At 25.9% G+C, this 21,357-nt stretch overlaps 1 protein-coding gene and 1 long non-coding RNA gene across 2 annotated transcripts; both read right to left on the minus strand.

The window, feature by feature from the left end:
• Positions 1-16,844: 16,844 nt before the first annotated feature.
• LOC131622384 (CASP-like protein 4A2) lies at positions 16,845-18,443 on the minus strand. Its single transcript, XM_058893412.1, has 3 exons — positions 17,718-18,443; positions 17,432-17,567; positions 16,845-17,271 (listed from the first exon to the last, which is right to left on the minus strand). The coding sequence occupies exons 1-3, from the start codon at positions 18,245-18,247 to the stop codon at positions 17,080-17,082; spliced, it is 858 nt and encodes a 285-aa protein (XP_058749395.1). The 5' UTR covers positions 18,248-18,443; the 3' UTR covers positions 16,845-17,079.
• Positions 18,444-18,570: 127 nt separating this feature from the next.
• LOC131622385 (uncharacterized) lies at positions 18,571-20,567 on the minus strand. Its single transcript, XR_009289889.1, has 3 exons — positions 20,436-20,567; positions 20,150-20,330; positions 18,571-19,851 (listed from the first exon to the last, which is right to left on the minus strand). It is a non-coding gene; the product is annotated as an uncharacterized LOC131622385 (long non-coding RNA).
• Between the last annotated feature and the right edge of the window lie 790 nt (positions 20,568-21,357).

A 21,357-nucleotide genomic window follows, 5' to 3' on the forward strand; every position in this document is an offset into this window, starting at 1 on the left:
ATGTGGTTTGGTTCAGTTCTCAGTTTTAATTTTTAGAAACCAATGAACCGAATTAATAAAAATAATTACGCTCTAAATCTTTTATCTCACCCATTATTAAGCCCAATCATTTTCGGTTAATTTGGTTCCATTCCAGTTTTTAAAAATGTTAAAAACATAACTAAAATTTTACAAAGAAAATTAATTACACTTTTAATTTGTATAAAATATTCAAAGCAATAAATACTTTAAAGGGTTAAATAAGTTTCTAGTCTCTATAAATAAGGCACCCTTCAATTTTAGTCCCTACAAAAATTTTCGTTGAACTTTGGTCCTCCTAAAATTTTCCGTCATGATTTTTGGTCCCTCCCGTTAGAATGCACTAACGGAGGCTTACGTGGCACGCCACGTATGACGCCAAGTCAGGTAAAGTCAAAACTAAAAAAAAAGAAGACAGATTGTGGGGGTTTTAAACCCCCTTTAAATAACTTAAAAACAATAAGTTTAAAGCACCAATTCCCAGCATTGTCCTTCTTTTTTGCCTAAATTTGATGAACAAAGTCAAGCACCAATTCATTCCATCACATACAAGCTAGAGACAAAGCTACTTCATATTCAAGACAGAATTCTCTTTATAAAACAATTCTTATAATCAACATATATTATAATAAAACTATTTGATTACATGAGAGACTAATACAATCCCTTCATTTTTAGTGTTTGTGTGTGAGAAAAAAGATCTTCAAAAAGCAAAACCTTCCTTTCATTTTCAAAACCACTTTCAAAAACCATTTTCAAAACCACTTCCCTTCATTTGCTGCAACTGGATCAATATCTTTAAGCAAGTCATAATTGTTGCTAACCATCGTTTTCAGCAACAAACAATACTACTATAAAAAACTTGTGATACCTATAAATTAGAAATATAATAGAAGCTAAGTATACATTAATTGAACTAGGAAAAAAACATTTAGAAACAAACTCACAAGAGCCTGAAGAGTATAACAGGAGGAAATTTCAATATTATAACTTTTAAGAAATAAATTGTAGAAAAATAGCACCTTGAAATGCCATTAAGGATATCGCAATTGGTGTGTTAAGAAACATAACACTTGAAAACAATGAAGACAAACCTGTAACTAATAGCATGGATACTCATGAGGTATTTTGCTTAATTACTTATTTCGTTTTACTCCATGAACAAATAAATTATTTCGGCTAGATGCTTATATATCTATTTCTGCAGATTAAGTTTGATAAGTTTGAATCAGCTACTGTAGATGCAGCACAAGGAAAGGTGAATAAAGATGTATTGATAGAAAGGAATGGATCCACCACAGCATTTGAAGATTCTTCCAAGAGCAGTTAAATTAGTGATAGTTATTTGTTGATATTTGCTTTTGGGTTTGTTTAGAGGAGGTTTAAAACCCCCGCAATTTCAAGTGGTTTTAGATATTTTCCAAGCTGTCTTCCACGTGGCGTGCCCCGTCAGCTTCCGTTAATGAAAGTTGACGGCAGGGACCAAAATTGTGGATGAAAAACTTTATGAGGACCATTGTGTTTGAAGAAAAATTTTAGAGGGACTAAAATCGAAAATTGGGATATTTATAAGGACCACGAACATATTTAACCCTACTTTAAAATGGAGGGAGTACCTTAGTATTTCCTACATTCCTTTTTAAATTTCACTTTTTAAGGAAACTAATAAATTGTGTTAATTTTTAAATAATAATTCTATTTTTTTTACCTATGTTACCTTTTACTATTTATTGATTTACTAGACGTCTACCCGCGCGATGCGCGGAAAGTTTTATTAAATTATTATTGATAAATAATTATTATTTAGATAGATATAAATATATTTTTATTGATATTTTATATTGAGTTTGTTTTTTATATAAAAATTAACAATAATTTAATAGTTTTTACAATTTATAAATATATATTCAATAATAAGAATGTATTATAGTAATATTGGATATTTTATCAAAAAATATTTTTATTCTTATATCACTCATCTTTTATTTGAAAGAAGTCTAAATCTCCCACATTATCTATTAGTTCATAATATTAAAAAAAATATACCATTATTAATATAATTATTTTTAATATTAATATATCAACTTAAAATATGAACTAAAACATTTAAATTAATATAATATAAAAACATTCAATACAAAGAGTTTATTAAGGTATTACAATTTTCATTTATTAAATTGATTTACACCATATCAACATTTTCATGAGTCATTGTCATCTCCCCAATCAGATTTAGATTAATAATAAACAGAATCACATCTTATCTTATTAATAAAAAAATAATATTTTTTAATTATAAATTCAATCTAAATTAACGAAAAATAAAATAAAATTACAATAATGAGAGGGCAAGATCTAACCCACTAAATTTTCAAATAAAAGAAACAATAAAATAAATAAGAAAAGCATAACAAAACAAATAAAAATTGAAAAGATAAATTAAAAATAGGAAATCATAAATTTGGAGGTCAAAATGGTGTTTGAGAAATTTTTCCAAATAAAATGGGGTAGTGTATTTCTAAAAGTTGACTATTCTACCAATTAATAAAAAAATAGTAACAATTATTTATTAGTTGATAAACAAAAATAAAATATTGTATTAAAATAATATTTTTATGACACATTTAATGAAGAGTTAAAACAATTGGAAAAAATTGAAAAATAAAAGGTGGTAAGTGATTATGGAATAGAAAAGTGATGATTATATATTTATAATAATAATTAATGTCAAATTTATCATTTTCTAAAAGTTGATTATTCTATCAACTAATAAATAATTGTAACTGATAAAAAAAACTAAGTATTGTATTAAAGTAGTATTTTTATGACACCTTTAATGAAAAGTTAAGGAGATGAAAAAAAACTGAAGAAGAAAAAAAATATAGGTGGTTACAAAATAGAAAAGAGATTGATATGTATTTATAATAATTTACACCAAAATATATTACTACTATTAGAATTAGAGTAATACTAAAATTAGAAATAAAGTTAAAATATTATAATATTAATATTTTTTCTAGAATTATAGAAATATTAGTATTTTCTAGAGTTATTTATTTTATATTTTAATATGTTGTCATTATTATAATCATGTTCAATGCAATCAATTGAAAAAGTGAATAAAAATATTAAATATAGTATATCATAATATAAATATAAATATGTTCATTGTCATAAATTTATTATAGTAATATTGGACATTATAAAAAATATCTTTTTTCTTATATCACCTACGTTTCACTTAGCAGACATTTAAATCTCATACAATATCTATTTAGTCCATAATATTAAACAAAAATAGATAAATACTAATATAATTCTCTTCAGTACAATCAACTTAAAAAATAAACTAAAATTTTTAAAATAATATAATATAAACAACTTTAATACTATGAATTTATTTTCATAATATAATTTTTATTTATTAAATTGATTTATACCCATATCAACATTAATTAAATTTAAATTAATAATAAACTCAATCACATCTTATAAACAAAATATATATTATATTTTTTATTAAAAATTCAATCTTAACTAACACAAAAAATTACAATAGTGGAAAGTCTTATGGCACTAAATTAACAAAATAAAAAATAAAAATAATAACAAAAATAAAAGAAAACAAATAAATCTAAATCATGGAGCATCTATAACAAACAATTCTAATTGTTAAATATTATTATTAATTAATAACAATTGCAAATAAGAGATTAGTAAAGTAATATGAAAAGATTTTGATAAGTAAAAATAATAATAGGAAAAAATATATTCAAAAGTTTGTGTAGTAAAATATAATTATATTTTTAGATAATTAAATCATTAATAATAATGATTTAATATTTATTTTAAGGTTTATAAATGTCAATTATTATCCTTAAAATATCAAAAACTTACGTTTTTATTTTGTTCTAAAACTTAAATTTATATAACAAACAATTTAAATAATTTATATAACATGAGTGAATGAGAGAGTAGTAAAGTAATATGATATAATTTTTACAAATAAAAAAAGAATAGCAAAAAGTTTCAAAAGTCAGTGTAATAAAATATATATATATATATATTTGTACACAAAAATATTATCATAAATAATTATCACTATTCTATCAAGCAGAACCATTAAAAAATTTATATTTAAAATTACACACAAATAACTTCCTAAAAGTCATAAACTTTTATGTATTTCCAAATTCATGGTAGATGCTATCTCCAATTTATTATAGTATTTTATTTCAATCTAAATATTATACTTTTTCCATATACAAATATAAATTGAACCATTATTCCATATGCATTTATTCAAAATACGTATAATCAATACATATAATGCTCATTATAAAATATATTAAAATATCATTAAAATAGTTTACGATAAAATTACAAAAGTTTGAGAAATAATTTTCACTCTACCATATTTAAAACTCTTACTCTAAACATAGCTTACAATAAAATTACAAAAGTTTGAAATTCTTACTCTAAACAAAAGTTTATGATATTTAAAATTCTTACTCTATTTTCAAATTCATAATAACTGCTACCTCCTGCTTAAATTCATAGTAGCTGCTACCTCCTGCTTAAGTATTCTTCTTGATCTTGTCTTTATGTCTAATATTTTAGTTTTGTCAAAATATAATATATATTTTTTCCATATACTTGATATGAATTGAACCATCAATCCATCTGTACTCCTACAAAATATGTATAATTAGTACTTGTAATATACATTATAAAATATATATATAAATATCATAAAATAGACTCACTATTGTATTGGAAGAAAACAAAGCTCCCAATGAAATCACAAAAAAGTTTGTAAAGAATAGCAAAAAGTTTCAAAAGTCAGTGTAATAAAATATATATATATATATTTGTACACAAAAATATTATCATAAATAATTATCACTATTCTATCAAGCAGAACCATTAAAAAATTTATATTTAAAATTACACACAAATAACTTCCTAAAAGTCATAAACTTTTATGTATTTCCAAATTCATGGTAGATGCTATCTCCAATTTATTATAGTATTTTATTTCAATCTAAATATTATACTTTTTCCATATACAAATATAAATTGAACCATTATTCCATATGCATTTATTCAAAATACGTATAATCAATACATATAATGCTCATTATAAAATATATTAAAATATCATTAAAATAGTTTACGATAAAATTACAAAAGTTTGAGAAATAATTTTCACTCTACCATATTTAAAACTCTTACTCTAAACATAGCTTACAATAAAATTACAAAAGTTTGAAATTCTTACTCTAAACAAAAGTTTATGATATTTAAAATTCTTACTCTATTTTCAAATTCATAATAACTGCTACCTCCTGCTTAAATTCATAGTAGCTGCTACCTCCTGCTTAAGTATTCTTCTTGATCTTGTCTTTATGTCTAATATTTTAGTTTTGTCAAAATATAATATATATTTTTTCCATATACTTGATATGAATTGAACCATCAATCCATCTGTACTCCTACAAAATATGTATAATTAGTACTTGTAATATACATTATAAAATATATATATAAATATCATAAAATAGACTCACTATTGTATTGGAAGAAAACAAAGCTCCCAATGAAATCACAAAAAAGTTTGTAATGAATGGATTGTTTATAATGTATATATATATATATATATATATATATATATATATATATATATATATATATATATATATATATATATATATATATATATATATATATATATATATATATAACTAATTCACCCAACTGTTTTTTATTTTTATTTAAGATTGAATTGAAAAGTTGAGAATTAAAATGATAGATGTACGTTACAAAATGATAGTTTATGATCATTATGATTGTTTCAATATTTATGTTTCAATCAACTTTAACCCTTTTTAATATAAATCACCCAACGTTTTTTTTTATTTAAGATTGAATTGAAAAGTTGAGAATTAAATTTACAAATGTACGTTAAAAAAAATAGTTTATGACAATTATGACAATTATGATTGTTTCAATATTTCTATTTCAATCAACTTTAACCCTTTTTAATTTAGTCAATTGTTTTTTAATGTAAATTAAATTTAATTCATTGTGTCAATTCTTTTGTTCTATGTGAGATTTTTTTATATAAATTTTTCATCCTTTGCAGAAATAATTAATACCTTGACAATATTTTATATAAAATACATTCTAAAATTAATTATATTATTTTTAAAAATATTATATACTTATTATTTAAACCTAGATTATAGAATATAGAAATTTTTTTAATCTTTGTCCAAATATTTAATTATTGAGTTCAAATTTCTATCAAAAAATATATTCAAGAATTATATATATATATATATATATATATATATATATATATATATTAGATATATTTTTAATATTGATTATCAATTGAGAGATTTATTCAATAATTATAATTAAGAAAATAATATATATATATATATATATATATATATATTTTAAAATGTTAAATTCTTATAATAAAATTGTTCTTATATATATATATATATATAAATTTTTTATCTAATATTTTTATAATTTATAATTGAAATATATTTGAGAGTTATAAAATATTAAATAATAAATATTATTATTATCGATGAATACTTTTACAATATTTTATTTCAGTTTAGCTAAAGATATAAATATTCAAGAATTATATATATTTTTTAAAATGTTAAATTCTTATAATAAAATTATTCTTATATACATATATATATATATATATATATATATATATATATATATTCATATAATTTTTTTATCTAATATTTTTATAATTTATAATTGGAATATAATTGTGAGTTACAAAATATTAAATAATAAATATTATTATTATCATTAGATGAATACTTTTACAATATTTTATTTCATTTTAGCTAAAGAGTATTGAATTGGAGTTGGTGTGAAGAATTAAAATAAGAATGATAAAAAATTCTAAATTTTAGTATGATGCCACATAAGCATTAGGATTATAATATGATGCCATGTAAGAATTAGGGTAAGGATTGTGTCCAAGGTTGTCATCATAAGAACCTTGGATTTATATTAAGTAGATATGATTTTTTTATATAATAGATAATTAAGAGTAATTTTAACAAAAATATAACATATTTTACCTTTAAAAGGACACTTAAAAAAAATAAAAAATTCATGAAAAAGAGACATTTAAAATGGAACCAGCGAGTACTAGTTTTTTGTATTCCGTAACATCCCTTGCTTATTTAGGATTAGGACGATTTCTTTTTATTTGTCTCTTGATTCCATTTTAATGGACGAAACTCAGCCATTACCCACAATTACATAATAATTACGTGTAATTGGTAATAACTATATGTATTTTGTGATATTCAAATGAATGATATATATGTACGCGATGGATAAAATAGTAATTGATGTGGTTGATTTTGTTCCGCATAATCTGAGAAGCAAATTGTTGCTCATCAGATCTTAATTTAGGTAACACCACATATGCTATGCCGGAGAAGATATATATAAGACATGCCACGTGACCTAATAAGCTTGACACAGAAAATCAATAAGTTATATGCATTACATCCCTTGCCTAATCGTGTTTGATCAATAATTTAGATGAGAGAAATTTGATCAAGAACCGTGAAACATGCAAGAAAGTAGGGATGAAGATTGAGTAGAGGTCAAAAGCAGCCTATCATGGATAATAGAAGGAAACCGGAACAAAGTGCGTAAAATATTGACATTGCAACCGAAGAAGCAGGCAGAAAATATCTGAAACATCATATAACATCATTTTTCTGAAATATATTTCTTCACTTTGACAATTTTGGGGCCAAACCTATGTTAAATGTATTCCAAAAAATATGGGAAGAGAATAGAAGTAGTCATCCCATCAAGGAAAGACACGAATAGAATAGAAGCAGCTTTGGCTTTCTCAACTATCAATTTTTCTAACCCTATCCTTTTATTTTGTACAACTAGATATATGGCCCGTGCGTTGCACGAGTATGTTTATAATTGTTACTTCAAATATTATTTCTCAAGAATTTAATTGGAGAATGATTCAATAAAAATTTGTATTTTCACATATAAAAGTGAATAAAAATATAAAATATATATTTATTTTTTACTAATGATGTTTATTTTTGTCTATTAGAATAATTAAATTTTTGTAATAATAAGTAATATGATTTGTTTATCTTATTATCAATTATAATTATTATTACTAATAAATAAGTAATCCATCTTATCAACAAAACTTATAATGTTGTTTGATTTATTATAACTTCAATATAAATTAATAAAAAAAAAGAAAATTTTAATAGTGAGAGGGCAAGACTTTTCCCACTAAATTAACAAATGAAAGGAAAAAATAAAATAAATAAAAAAATAAAACAAATTCAAATATTTATTTCAAATAATTATTTTAATCCTATACAATAAAATATTTCTCTATGATAGGTATTTTAATCCAAAACGGTAGCGAATGAAATTGATAAATAATGAAGATAGAATTAAGAGTGGTTATAAAAGTGTGTAAGAATACAAAAAGACATACTATTTTATAACCATTTTCATAGACTCTATTATTAATACTATTATTATGACCTCTATTTTTTAGCAGTTAATTATTTTACCAATTAATAAAAAATAGTAACGGATAAACAAATCTAAGTATTGCACTAAAATAAAAATTTTATGATACTCTTAATGAAAAGTTAAAGAGATGAAAAAACCAAAAAGTGATGGTTGGTTATGGAATATAAAAGAGATTATTATAGATAATAATATTTTCCACCAAAATATACTATTACAATTAGAATTACAATTAAAATTAAAGTAATATTAAATGTAAAAAAAAAAAGTTAAAATATAGGACTATTAATATTTTTCTAGAGTTATATTTTTTTTTTTGTATTTTAATATGTTGTATTTATTATAATAATAATCTTTTATAATAAAATATAGGACTATTAATATTAAATTAAAAATGGGAGGCAGTGAAGATAAAATTTTAAAATTTAAATTTAAAAAAAAGGGAGCATTCTTAGTCCGCTGCATCTATAACAAAAAATTCTAATAATTAAAACTTATTACTAATTAATAATAAAGGCGTATGAAATAGTAGTAAAGGAATATGAAATATTTTTGCAAATAAAAAAATAATAGAGAAAAATATATTAAAAAATTACTGTAATAAAATATAATTATATTCTTAGACAATTAGATTATTAACGACTATGATTTTAATTTTTTGTTCAATATTTATAAATGTCAATTATTATCATTAAAAAATATCTTTAATTGTAGGTTGGTTAAAGGAATTAAATTTAATGAGAAGATGTGGCCAATATATGAAACTACCAAGAAGGAATGGAGAAGAGAGATCCTGAAAATTACTGTTGCAGAATAGATACTGTAAATGTGAGTCTTATGAGTTTTAGATAGTTGCATTGTCGTTTTGAGACCTAGATCTTCGGATCGATTTTGTACTTAATTATTTTTGGATTAATAAAAAAATTATTTCTCCAAAAAAATATTAAATTTACGTTTTAATTATATTCTAAAACTTAAAGTCACTTGCTATGTTTGTTTTAAAAGTTAAATTTACGTTTTTAGAAAGATAAATTTTCAGTTTTATAAATATAAAATTAAAAAATAGAATATTTTTAGTCTGCCACATAAACAACAAACGATTTCAATAATTTAAATTTAATATAAAATAAATAAAATGTGCTATTGAGAGAAGTAAATTAATATTTAAAAAAATTTACAAAAAAATTAATAATAGGAAAAAAACAGAAGTTAGTGTAATAAAATATAATTATATTTGTACACAATCAAATAACAATTATTTTTTTAATTTTTTATTTAGTGTTAATTAAATGTTGTATTCAAATTGAGAGAGAATCACTCCAAGTTTGCAAAAAATCTTTCTAAAACCAAATTTTGAAATCTTTCCAAAGTTGAATCGAAATAAAATTATCGTTTTTTAATTTAGTTAAATAGTTCAAAAAATTGTAAATAAGTTTCATATCAAATACAAATATTTTTTACATATTTAAAGTGATATTATAATAATATAATAATTCTTTTAATATACACATAAATGAATATTAAACATTACATTTTATTGTATTTATTTAAGAGCAACGCTATACAGTGCGAAACTATATATCACGAATAGAAACCAACCAATTAAAACTTGTTGTTTGACACAATACATAAGTGAAAAATAGTGAAATATAGGATGACATAATAATGACATAACATAATAAGGAAGTGACTATCAAACCATACAATCAAAATATGTCAGATCAGCTCGTGATGCATTCGCGAGAGTTTCACTCGAGATAAATAGCATTTTTCTTTATTTAATTAAAAAATAATAAGATATTTTTATTATTAACACATTTTGACCAAAGTGATAACACTTTATACATAAATAAATATTATCATAAACAATTATCATTATCTATTAAACACAACTCAATAAAAAAATTGCGTTTAAAATTACACACAAATAACTCATTAAAAGCTTCACTAAATATACAATATTTTAAAATTGATTGTTAATGCTACCTCCCACTTAAATATTCCTCTTTATCTGGCCATTCTATCTGCATTATAATTTTTTTCCTATATATCATTCCATATGTATTTATTCAAAAAGGTGTATAAACCATTATTCTATTCAAAATATCTATAAACTATCATTCTACTCAAAATATCTATAAACAATGCATATTATATACATTACAAAATATATAAAAATACCATTAAAATAGTCTCACCATTGTAGTGGAAGAAAATATACCATACTATAAAATTACAAAACTTCGAAAAATAAATGTATATAAACCACCATTCCACCTGTATTAATTCATTCAAAATGTCTATAAACAATGTATATGATACTCGTTGTACAATGTATAAAAATATCATTAAAATAGTCTCACCATTTTAGTGGAAGAAAGCATATCGTACTATAAAATTACAAAATTTTGAAAAATATTTCTTATTCTACAATATGTAAAACTCATATCCTATTTTCAAATTCATAGTAGTTGGTATCTCTTACTTAAAACCCACAATAAAATCACAAAAATTTGAGAAGTAATTTTTGTTTGAGATTTCCTTCTTATCGAATGATTGTTTATAGGGTGTATATATATATAACTAATTTAGACAACCGTTTTTAATTTTTATTTATGATTAAATTGAAAGGTTGAGAATTAAATTTACCAATATACGTTAAAGATGATGATTTATGCTAATATATTAAATATATAATTGATTGTATAATTTATTGTATATTTTTAAGTAATCATTTAATTGAGAATTTAATTCATTATTTAATTAAGAGATAGGGATGATCCACCTTTTCCGTTTTCTTCTTCTTTTGATTGCATATTAATTATATATTGATTGTATATTTTTAATAGTGTTAGATGGATATTATATTATTATTATTATTATTAATGATTTAATTATTATTAATTAATAATATTATTATATGAATATTATATTATTATTTATATTATTATTTTATTAATATTGGTGGCTAAATATTATTATTATTATTATTAATATTTTATTAATATTATTATTTTTATTATTGTTATTATTATTATTTTATTAATATTATTATTGTTATTATTATTATTTTATTAATATTATTATTGTTATTATTATTAATTAATATTATCATTATTAGGTTTGTTTGAATGATTAGGGTTTTATTTAAAATATGTTATTTTATTCATATTATTATTTTTATGTTTATATTTTTAATAATATTTTACTATTTAATATAATAATAAAGTATATTATTTAATATTAAATAATATTAAATATATAATTATTATTAAAAATATAAACATAAAAGTACATACATATAAAAGTTAAAAATATATACATATAAAAGTTTTTTATCTAATATTTGTATACTTTATAATTAGAATATATTTGAGAGTTATAAAATATTAAATAATAAAACATTATTAAAAATATAAACATTAATATACATAAATTTAAAAAAAAAAATTAATATTTTTATACTTTATAATTGGAATATATTTGAGAGTTACAAAATATTAATTAATAAAATTATATTCTTATTATTATTATATTTAATTTGTAGAATTTAAAATTAAAATATTAATAAAAATATAAATATAAAAATACATACATATAAAGGTTAAAAATATATACATATAAATTTTTTTATCTATTTGTATACTTTATAATTAGAATATATATTTGTGAGTTATAAATTATTAAATAATATATTTGAGAATTATAATTAGAATATATTTGAGTCTTATTATTATATTTAATTGGATGACACATAATCATGAGGTTATATGAAGATGACACATAAGCAAAAGCTATAGAAAGATGACACATAGGCAAATGCTAGGTTTTTGGTCTAGGGTTGTCATCATGACAACCTTACATTTATATTAAGTAAATTTATCTTTATTATTTTATTTCCGGTGCAATTTACCCAATTAAATTATTAATATGATCTTAATCAAAAAAAATATAAAATTAATTACAAATTTTAAATACCATAATTTACCTTTTTTTGTGTTTGAAGTCATTTATTCAACAAAAACAAATACTCAGATTAAAAATGTAGATACACCTCATAATGATGTTGGAATTAGTGTTGATGTTATAAATGAAATTGAGCCAAATGAAGTTGTTCTTTTGAAAATGTCTACTAGATAGAGGAAGCCTACTATCAGGGATGAATTTGTGGTTTATTTTAGTGAGGATGCATCCAATATATGACACATTTCTAATCCAAAGGATATCATGAAGTAGTGACATTCCCTCAATCTAAGAAGTGGAAGCATGCTATGAATACATAAATGCAACATTGTAAGTGAATTTTCAAGATACAGAAAAATGTTGATAGCAACATTGAAAGGTTTATTAAGGTTATACTAGTGGCAAAAGATTTTATACATAAATAAGTTATTCACTTTATTGAAAAAATTTCACCATTCTACAAAAGATAATTTTAAGATTATTATGCCGCTTGTAACTCATTGCGATTTGGAATTACATCAAATAATGTGAAGACAGGATTGTCTTTGAGGACATGCAAGGCGGATTACCGCACAGAACTTTAAATTTTTCTAAATTTTTAATGTGTTATTTTTAATCACTAAATTATATTTCTTTTTTTAAAATGTAGGTTTTTTTTAAAATTAAATCAGGACCTCTAAATTGATTAGATTGACCCTAATGAATAGGATAAAAGCAAGGTAAATCAAGAATGAACTAATAAAAACACTTAGATCTCCAACAGAAACTTAAAAATTCAAATGGAGAAACTTTCAAGACAGTTAAATGTCCAGTCCAATTGAGAATTTGCTAGAAATACTGTTGATAATTCAAAGAGTGAAAAATTGTTATGATATTAGTTTGAGAAGTGGGGGCGGTACCCACATCCTTTGGTATTAAACGTTAGAAATTAAAGTAGTCATAAAAGAAAGTTAAGAGAGAGAATGACAATGTGGGTGAAGTTGAAATAGAAAAAAGTGAAGGAAAAAAGTGAGAGAAATAAACTTCATGTTATACTAAGTTGTCATACCCTCGCTTAGGGGTGATCGTATCCGAACCAATCCAAAAGGAAAACCGCAAACCGAATCAATTTAAATCGAAAACCGCAAAAACCGCGATTGGATTGGATGGTTTTGGATGAATTTGGGCCGAACCGCATGGTTCGGTTCGGTTTACAGGTTTCATTTCACAAAATCGAACCAAACCGAACCGAACCGCAAATTTAACTAAACTTTTGAATTTCTATAAGTAATTTATTATATATCCAATCCAATTGCAATATTGTACACTCACGTCACGTAACTCACTATTCCTTCATTCTTCCTTCCTATTCAATATTTCAACTTTATTCTCTGATTTCTCTCTCGCTCTTTCTAGAAAAGCATTTGGTGTATATGTAATACTGATAATATTTAGTCCTGAAGTTGTAATGTTGTATTAATATTTAGAACTGAAATTATATGATACTTTATATGTAGTATGTAGTTGATTAGTATGAAAAACTGTATTGTATATAGTATGTAGTATGAATAACTGAAGTTATATTAATAATTTAGTATGCAGTATATGTAAAATACATGATACACTTATATAGTAGTAATTTTGGTGTAAAATACATGTATGGAAGAATGAATTATTTTGGTGTAATTAGTATGAAAAACTTCTTTTTAATGGTACTGTAATATATGTATGGAAGAATGAATTATTTTCCTTTTTTTTATTTCAGTACATTTTTATTTTATGGTGTAAACCACAGTCCACCGAACCGATCCTAACCGCATTGGTTTGGTTTGATTTGATTTGGATGACTTTTTAAAAATTAATCGAACCAAACCGAACCGCGCCACATGCATTTTTATCTCGCGGTTAGGATGACTTTTATGCTCAAAACCGAACTAAACCGCACCGCGAACACCCCTACCTTCACTTGAAGAAAAGAGATTAAAAAGAGAGAAAATTTTAAAAATTCGTGGAAATATTTATAAAATTGCATAGGGCTAGACAAACGGGCGGTTTCGGTCGGTGACGGACCGAAAATGCCAATCCGATTGAAACCACGGTTGAACAACTTAAGCCCATTCCCGACCATGTATTTTTTCGGTTTTTCGGATGACGGTTTTTGGCGGTTGACGGTTTTGGCGGGTGGTTTATATCGGGTTTGTAACTGAATATCATCTTATCATCTTCTACAACAAATCTATCAGAAAAAAAAAGAAGCCAAGTAAAGAGAAACAGATTAATTTGTGATACATATTAGAAGTTAATTTAGTTTGAAGAACAAGTATGATTTTTGTATACAACAAAGAAGAAGAACATTGCCCTTCTGTGTGAGAGAGAAGAAAATCAGAGTATGTATACTTTTACTATCTACATCTTTTCATTATTCAATCTATACTCTAATAAAATTAATATAATATTAAAAGCTAGGCACAATACTCTAGGATAAAAAAAGAGACCGTAAAAGATAAGCTGCTTGTAACTGTAAGCTAGTGTGTAAGCTAATATATTGGAAAAAAATAGAAGCAAGTAGTATGTAAGTTAGTCATTCATTATAAAAAAAAAATGAAAGCATAGTAATTTAGTATGTGTGTCGGTCGGTTTCAGTTTATTACGGATATATATTTTAAATCCGATTTCGACCGTAATACCACTTGAAACCGAAAATGGTGAACCGCGGTTAAATCGGTTTCATTTTTGTCATCCGTTTGTTATTTTTATTGATCGGTTAATTCGGTTTGGATCGGATTCGGTTTTTTGTCCACCCCTAAAATTGCATGTCAGCATCCCTTTTACCGAAGTCTTAGTACAAATGTCAATCTATGTCAACTTTATGAAAAATTTGTTGACAAGAAAGAAAAAGCTATTTGATGATGATAGTGTGAAGTTATCCAATAAAAAATGCAGTTTTATCATTCAAACAAAACTTTCACCAAAACTCAAAAGATCCAAATAGTTTTACACTTCCTTGTCAATTGTAAAGTTAAGTGCGGGAAAAATATTACTCGTAAGTATGATTTGAGAAAAGTAGAGTATAATTCAATCATGTTGACTGAAGTTTACTTAAGTGGAAATCTTTCATGTTGAATAGGTTGATTGAACTAATTATCAGATTGACATTGAATTGCAATATATCTCTTGTGTTATCTCTTTCATTTTAAATGTTATCATCTAATTTTTTTAAAAAGTGCTTTTTAAATTCATATTATTATTTTTTGTTTCGTTAAGCTCATTTCAGTTGTAGAGGTGCGAGTTCGAATCTGCGACATCCTATTTGTTCACCTTTAAAAGATGAATTTCAGTCACTAAATTGTTTGGAAAAAAACTTACATTACTTTCTAAAAGATTTTATAAACTAATTTTTATCTAAACCAATCTTAGCTTTTACTTTTGTTTATCTAAACCAAATCCTTTTAATTTTTGAGAAACTAAAAATGTAATGGAGATGAATTTAAAAATTTTAAATTAATCGTTCAAATTTTATATATTGTTATAATACTCAAAATATAAAAATATATTATTATTATTCCCTACAAAATCAATCATATATATGGTGGTTTTTATTTATTTTTTCCTTCTTTTAGGACTTTGAAATTTGAAGTGGTGGACTGAAGTGAGAAAGGAAGATAATCCCTTACCTTACTTTGAAGGAAGAATAACCTCAAATTTAAATAACTAAAAAAACCACTAGTTATGAGCTTTAGGGTATATTTCAATAAAAATCAAACTTTTTCCACTTTTATAAAAATAATAAAGACATAAATCCTCGCCCTTCTCCAAACAAAGCTCAAGAGACTCAGACACTTGAGCAGATCCATTTATTTAAAATTTGTAACTCAATTTAATAGAGTATTTAAAATTTCAAAAATCCTTGATGGTTAGCTTTTTTTTGTGTTTATTATTTATCCCTTTTTTGTTTAAAATTCTTGGATGTTTCCCTACCTTAAGCTTGCTGATGATATGAGGAAGGATCAGTCTGATGCCAGAAGGTTTCTGCAAGCTGTAAGAGCCCAATACCATATTCCCACTCAAACATTCAGTCCATTTCACTTGATCCTCCATACTTAAATGTTTTGACCATTTGCATAAAGAAAAACAGCAGTACAAATTAAATCATATAGGGTCTATGTTTGAAAATGGTGGTGTAATTGATTGAGACATACATTAGTTTCATTTGAGCAAAAGCTGAAAGTTAGAATAAAGGTGAATGATTCTATCAAGTATTGTTTTGATAAAGCTTGTTTTTTATGCCTATACACAGGACAGGACCATCAATAATAAATAGCATATATGCCAATCAGTTATTCCTAAAAAAATTCTATACAGAAGCATATCAAAATTCTGCATCTCCATCTTTCCAATATCTTGCAAGTGAATGTTTACAATAGTCTATCTATACAGAGGACTCAATGTTATTTTGAATGCATTTCTTCTCCACAGAAAGAAAAAAATAGACAGAGGAAAAGTATAAACAGATATAAATCGAAGTATAAGGTTATAGTATTGCTAAGGGTAGCGATTACATAGGATGTAACCGGAGATAAGCGAGCTAATAGCAAAGGCAAAAAAAGCAAGAAAGGCCATTGCAATAGAAGCACTTGCCATCTCAGTGAATTCATCTTTTCCCCAATTTGTTTGCCAGTCATCAACCCTTGTGGCCGCTGATGACGCCGATGATATCAAAAGATATGCCAGAACCTGCCCATCAATTCATCACAAAAATTAACTCGAGAATGCCGTTAACTAAAACCTCCATGAATTGACTTATTTGAACTTATCTACCGTCTAAGCAATTCTAATTACAATAGTGTAGTGAACACGGATGTGTATGATATCGTCGAGGAGAAAACCGACTTGCCTGATCCATGAAGAAATCAAAATGAAAACGCAAGTGGTGATTGATTATGTGTTTTCCCTTTGTAAGTTGATAGGCCAATTCACAAGCTTGAAAACCGGCATATACAAAAGCTATAACTGTCATAGACAAACAATACCTACAACAATTCCATAATAGAAACACCATTAATTGATTTTAATACACAACAAGAAACAAATTAATCACACTAAAGTAAAACATACTCAAGAACAATGTGTCAATAAAATTACTGTAACAAAAAAAAAAAAGCAAATTTAGTAACAAAAACCTGTATTCTTTGTAGCGATCAAATGAGTCACCGCTCCAACCTTGAGTCTTATCCGCAGCCATAACAGAAAACGAAATCAGGCAAAGCACCACCTCGCTCAATCGGAACCCTAACGCCACCTTTCCCGTCGTTACATCACTTTTCGACCATGCCGTAGTCGTCGGCGTGCTTGTCCTGGGTCTGCTCCTTCCTCCGCTGTCTTCACGGCCTCCTCCGGGGACGGTGTGGCCTAGATTCGTTGCGGAAGGAGGAGGATCAGTCCTCATGGCTCTGTTAACCACCACCGCCGGGTGGTCATTCGGCGGCGGGTTCCGGTGTTCGGAATCCGGTATAGGTGCTGCGACTTGAGAGTATTGTAATGAAGGTTCGATGATTACGATGGCTCTGGAATTATCATTTTCCGGTGAGTTTTCGGTGGAGTGGAAAGGATCGCCGCCGTCGGATAATGGAGAGGATCGGAATCGGAGAGGAGAGTGAGGTGAGTCGAAGTGAGAGGAGGAATCGGAGTTCCTCGACGATGTGTTCTTCATTGGGGGGTTTCAGAGAAAAGCGCGTTTGTGGAATAAGTGATTTTGGGTTGGATTTAAGCGATTTTTAAAGGAAATGAGAAAAAGGAATAAAGAAGAAGAGTGTTTGGGTGGTGGAAAAGAGTGAGAAAAGTGAAAATGAAACTGCAGAGTATTGGAATTTTTGGGTTCGTGGTTTTCAGTGTAAGACTCTGACACGTGGGTTCGAGTCTTCTGTTTAAGGTTCTTGTTCTTGTATTTTTGAGGATTAGCCAATTAGGTAGTGACACGTAAGATTAACAGGAAAGATTCTGTGTGATGCCTTTTTGATCCTTGGAGTGCAATGAGAAAAAGTATGACTCTTGTCACTGAAAAATACTCCAAATACTCCTTATCATAATTCCATTCATGATTTTTGTAATTTTTCAATTTCTAGTATTTTTTTTTGGTAATATGGACGGCAAAAGCTCAAAGAAAAGAAGAAAAAAAATTTAAAATAACAATGTTTAAAAAAAAATTACTAAAACAATAAGTTTTTTAAAAATTTTACCAAAATGTCTAGGTTTTGCAGAATCTCTGGAGTATGTGTCAAACCATTTGGCGCATTAGTATAAATTTTCTTCAACTAGCCAATTCATTTGGCGTATTAGTGTTTGTAAAAAGACAAAAAACAATTAAAAAAAAAAAGAAACACCCACATAAGTGTCATACCGTTTGGCTAACGTAATGTGGATGACACATTGGCGCCAAACCATTTGGCGCATACACCTAATTTTTGTACCAATGCGCCAATTCATTTGGCGCATACTCTAGGGGATCCTGCAAAACCTAGACACTTTGGTAAATTTTCTGAAAAACTTGTTTTTTCGATGATTTTTTTTTAAACCTTGTTATTGAAAAAAAAATCAGAAAAGAAAGCAATTTGATTTTTTTTTTTAATTTGTAGTATTTTTGGTTTAAAGTATTTTGTTTTTTTTACAACAAAACGGGGTGTTAACCCAAATTCAATAAGAGAACCAAAAAAAAAAAAAAAAAAAAGAAGGGCATGATATGGGCAGGAACACTAGCTAAGAAAATTAAGCAAAGGAAAATAAACCAAACATTTGCATCCAATAAAAGTTTATCAGCCCACTCAATAGACTTTGCTTTAAACTACTCCGACAATAAAGACTTAGCTATAAGAATAATTTTCGAAGTTTCTTTATTGTCATCTCTAAAAACAGACTCATTCTTTATCATTCAAATGGAACACGTAACTGCAAGTTAAGACAAAAGTCTTCATTTCTTCTTCGTTCTTTCTTTCAAAAGAGCACCAAACGCTAATAAATGGTTCAAAATTGAGTCACACCGAGACAAACAATCAATGCCTAATCAGTCAAGCAGTAGCCATCAGACTCTAACCGCCACAAGACACAAAAGTAAAATGTGAGAATGTGATTCTTTAGGACATAAGCAAAGCGGGCAAACGATGTTGTGTGAACCTGCCAATACCCTTTATTTTGCAAGTTTGTCTCTTGTTTGAAATCTCTACAACAATAGCCTCCAAGCAAAAAATTGTATATTGCTTGGCACATTTGAGCACCACAATAACTTGAAGGCCAAGGAATTGTCTACATCCAAACGGGACCCTGCATAAACAAAATTTAATAAACCTACATAAGAAGATTTGATAGTAAAACCTGTCGCATCAAGCCATCATACAAAAGAGTCTAAAAAATCAAGCTTAAGATTAACATTTAAAAGCAGACTCCCAAGATCTTCCCACTCCAAACTCGCCTCCTTGTTCGAAATTAAGTCTTCAATGTCTTCTAAGGTCCAAACCCAAACATTATTGCACCAATGCCCAGTATCCTGAATCTTTAGCCAAGCCTCCTGCAACAACTTAAACAAAACAAGAAAAAGAAGTTTAAAAGATATTGCCCTTACCATCTGCACCTCCAAAAATCAATGATTGAGCCATTTCCAAAGTTGCTTCAAAAACTATTACCAAACCAGGTAGAATATCCTCTCTCCAAATACGAATTGCAAGTCTGAGATCTCTCCACCAAATGGAGGATTTGTTACTATTTTGTTCCAAGACGAGTCAAGAATTAACCCTTTTATATCACTGTATTTGAATGCTAATTTAAATCAATATTAAGTAATTGATCCATATGATAGAGATTAATTAGTAGAATAAGGTTTTGTAATAGTAAATGAGTCTTAATAATACCTTGTGAAATTGGCATGTATCTAAAATTTGCACATGGTCTAATATCCATATGTGGGTTAAAGATGAAGCAAATAAGATACTCCATCCAATGTATATCACTAGAAGATGATCGTCTAAGTGTGCCACCTCTCATCAAATGGTGATGGTAATTTTAGATCAATAAAGTTAATATATAGAGATGTGGCCTCTAAAAATTTGACGTCAATGATAGATCAAAGAAACTAATCTTCATATAGAATGTCTACTTTCGTAGCCTTTCGTTTGGTTCTTAAGACACTTTAACACATCGCAAAATTTAAAAAATAAATCAACAAAATTAATATAATTTAATATCTTTTGAAAAAAATTTATAGTTTAAAATAAGGTGAAAATGAATTTAAAAATTCTACCTCGTCATCCGATAATTACATAGCCATGCGTTCATCAAACTTAGCAAACATTGACATATCGAAAGATCCTCGGGGATATAACTCAACAACATGTTTTTTCAGTGGTTGCGGTGGACCATGTTGATGTATCAAAAGGTCTTGAAACATTGGTTGTGCCTTAGAAATTCACCTTATTTGAGTCTACGTGGTTTCTCTCGGTCTTGGCAAACATAGGAAATGGTTGTTGTTTTGATTCGGGTCAAGGCCTAATTGCTCTGCTCCTACCGCGTAACATACCATATATTAGACTAATTAAATGGGTCGTCGGATTCATTCAATGGTTCTGATAGGCATGCAAGAATGTCAACACTCAACGAATGATTCAATAAGTTCAAGTCCACAAAATGGTGACGCCCTAACGTCTTATAAGACAGAGGCCAAGAAAACAATTAAGGACCACTGGATCAGGAAGACAACTGGATGTATTAACATCAAAGCCTACAAGGCAATAAAGAATAAAGTAGGTTATAATACTTTATGGTATGTACCATAAA

Source organism: Vicia villosa, unplaced genomic scaffold, assembly GCF_029867415.1.
Source record: "Vicia villosa cultivar HV-30 ecotype Madison, WI unplaced genomic scaffold, Vvil1.0 ctg.000029F_1_1_3, whole genome shotgun sequence".
NCBI classification, from domain to species: domain Eukaryota; kingdom Viridiplantae; phylum Streptophyta; class Magnoliopsida; order Fabales; family Fabaceae; genus Vicia; species Vicia villosa.

Coding starts and splice junctions, on each gene's coding strand:
- LOC131622384 (XM_058893412.1), bottom strand. CDS start 18,247: ATGAAGAACACATCGTCGAGGAACTCCGATTCCTCCTCTCACTTCGAC. Junction 17,568..17,717: donor GATCGCTACAAAGAATACAG/GTTTTTGTTACT, acceptor GAATTGTTGTAG/GTATTGTTTGTCTATGACAG. Junction 17,272..17,431: donor TTGATTTCTTCATGGATCAG/GCAAGTCGGTTT, acceptor ATTGATGGGCAG/GTTCTGGCATATCTTTTGAT.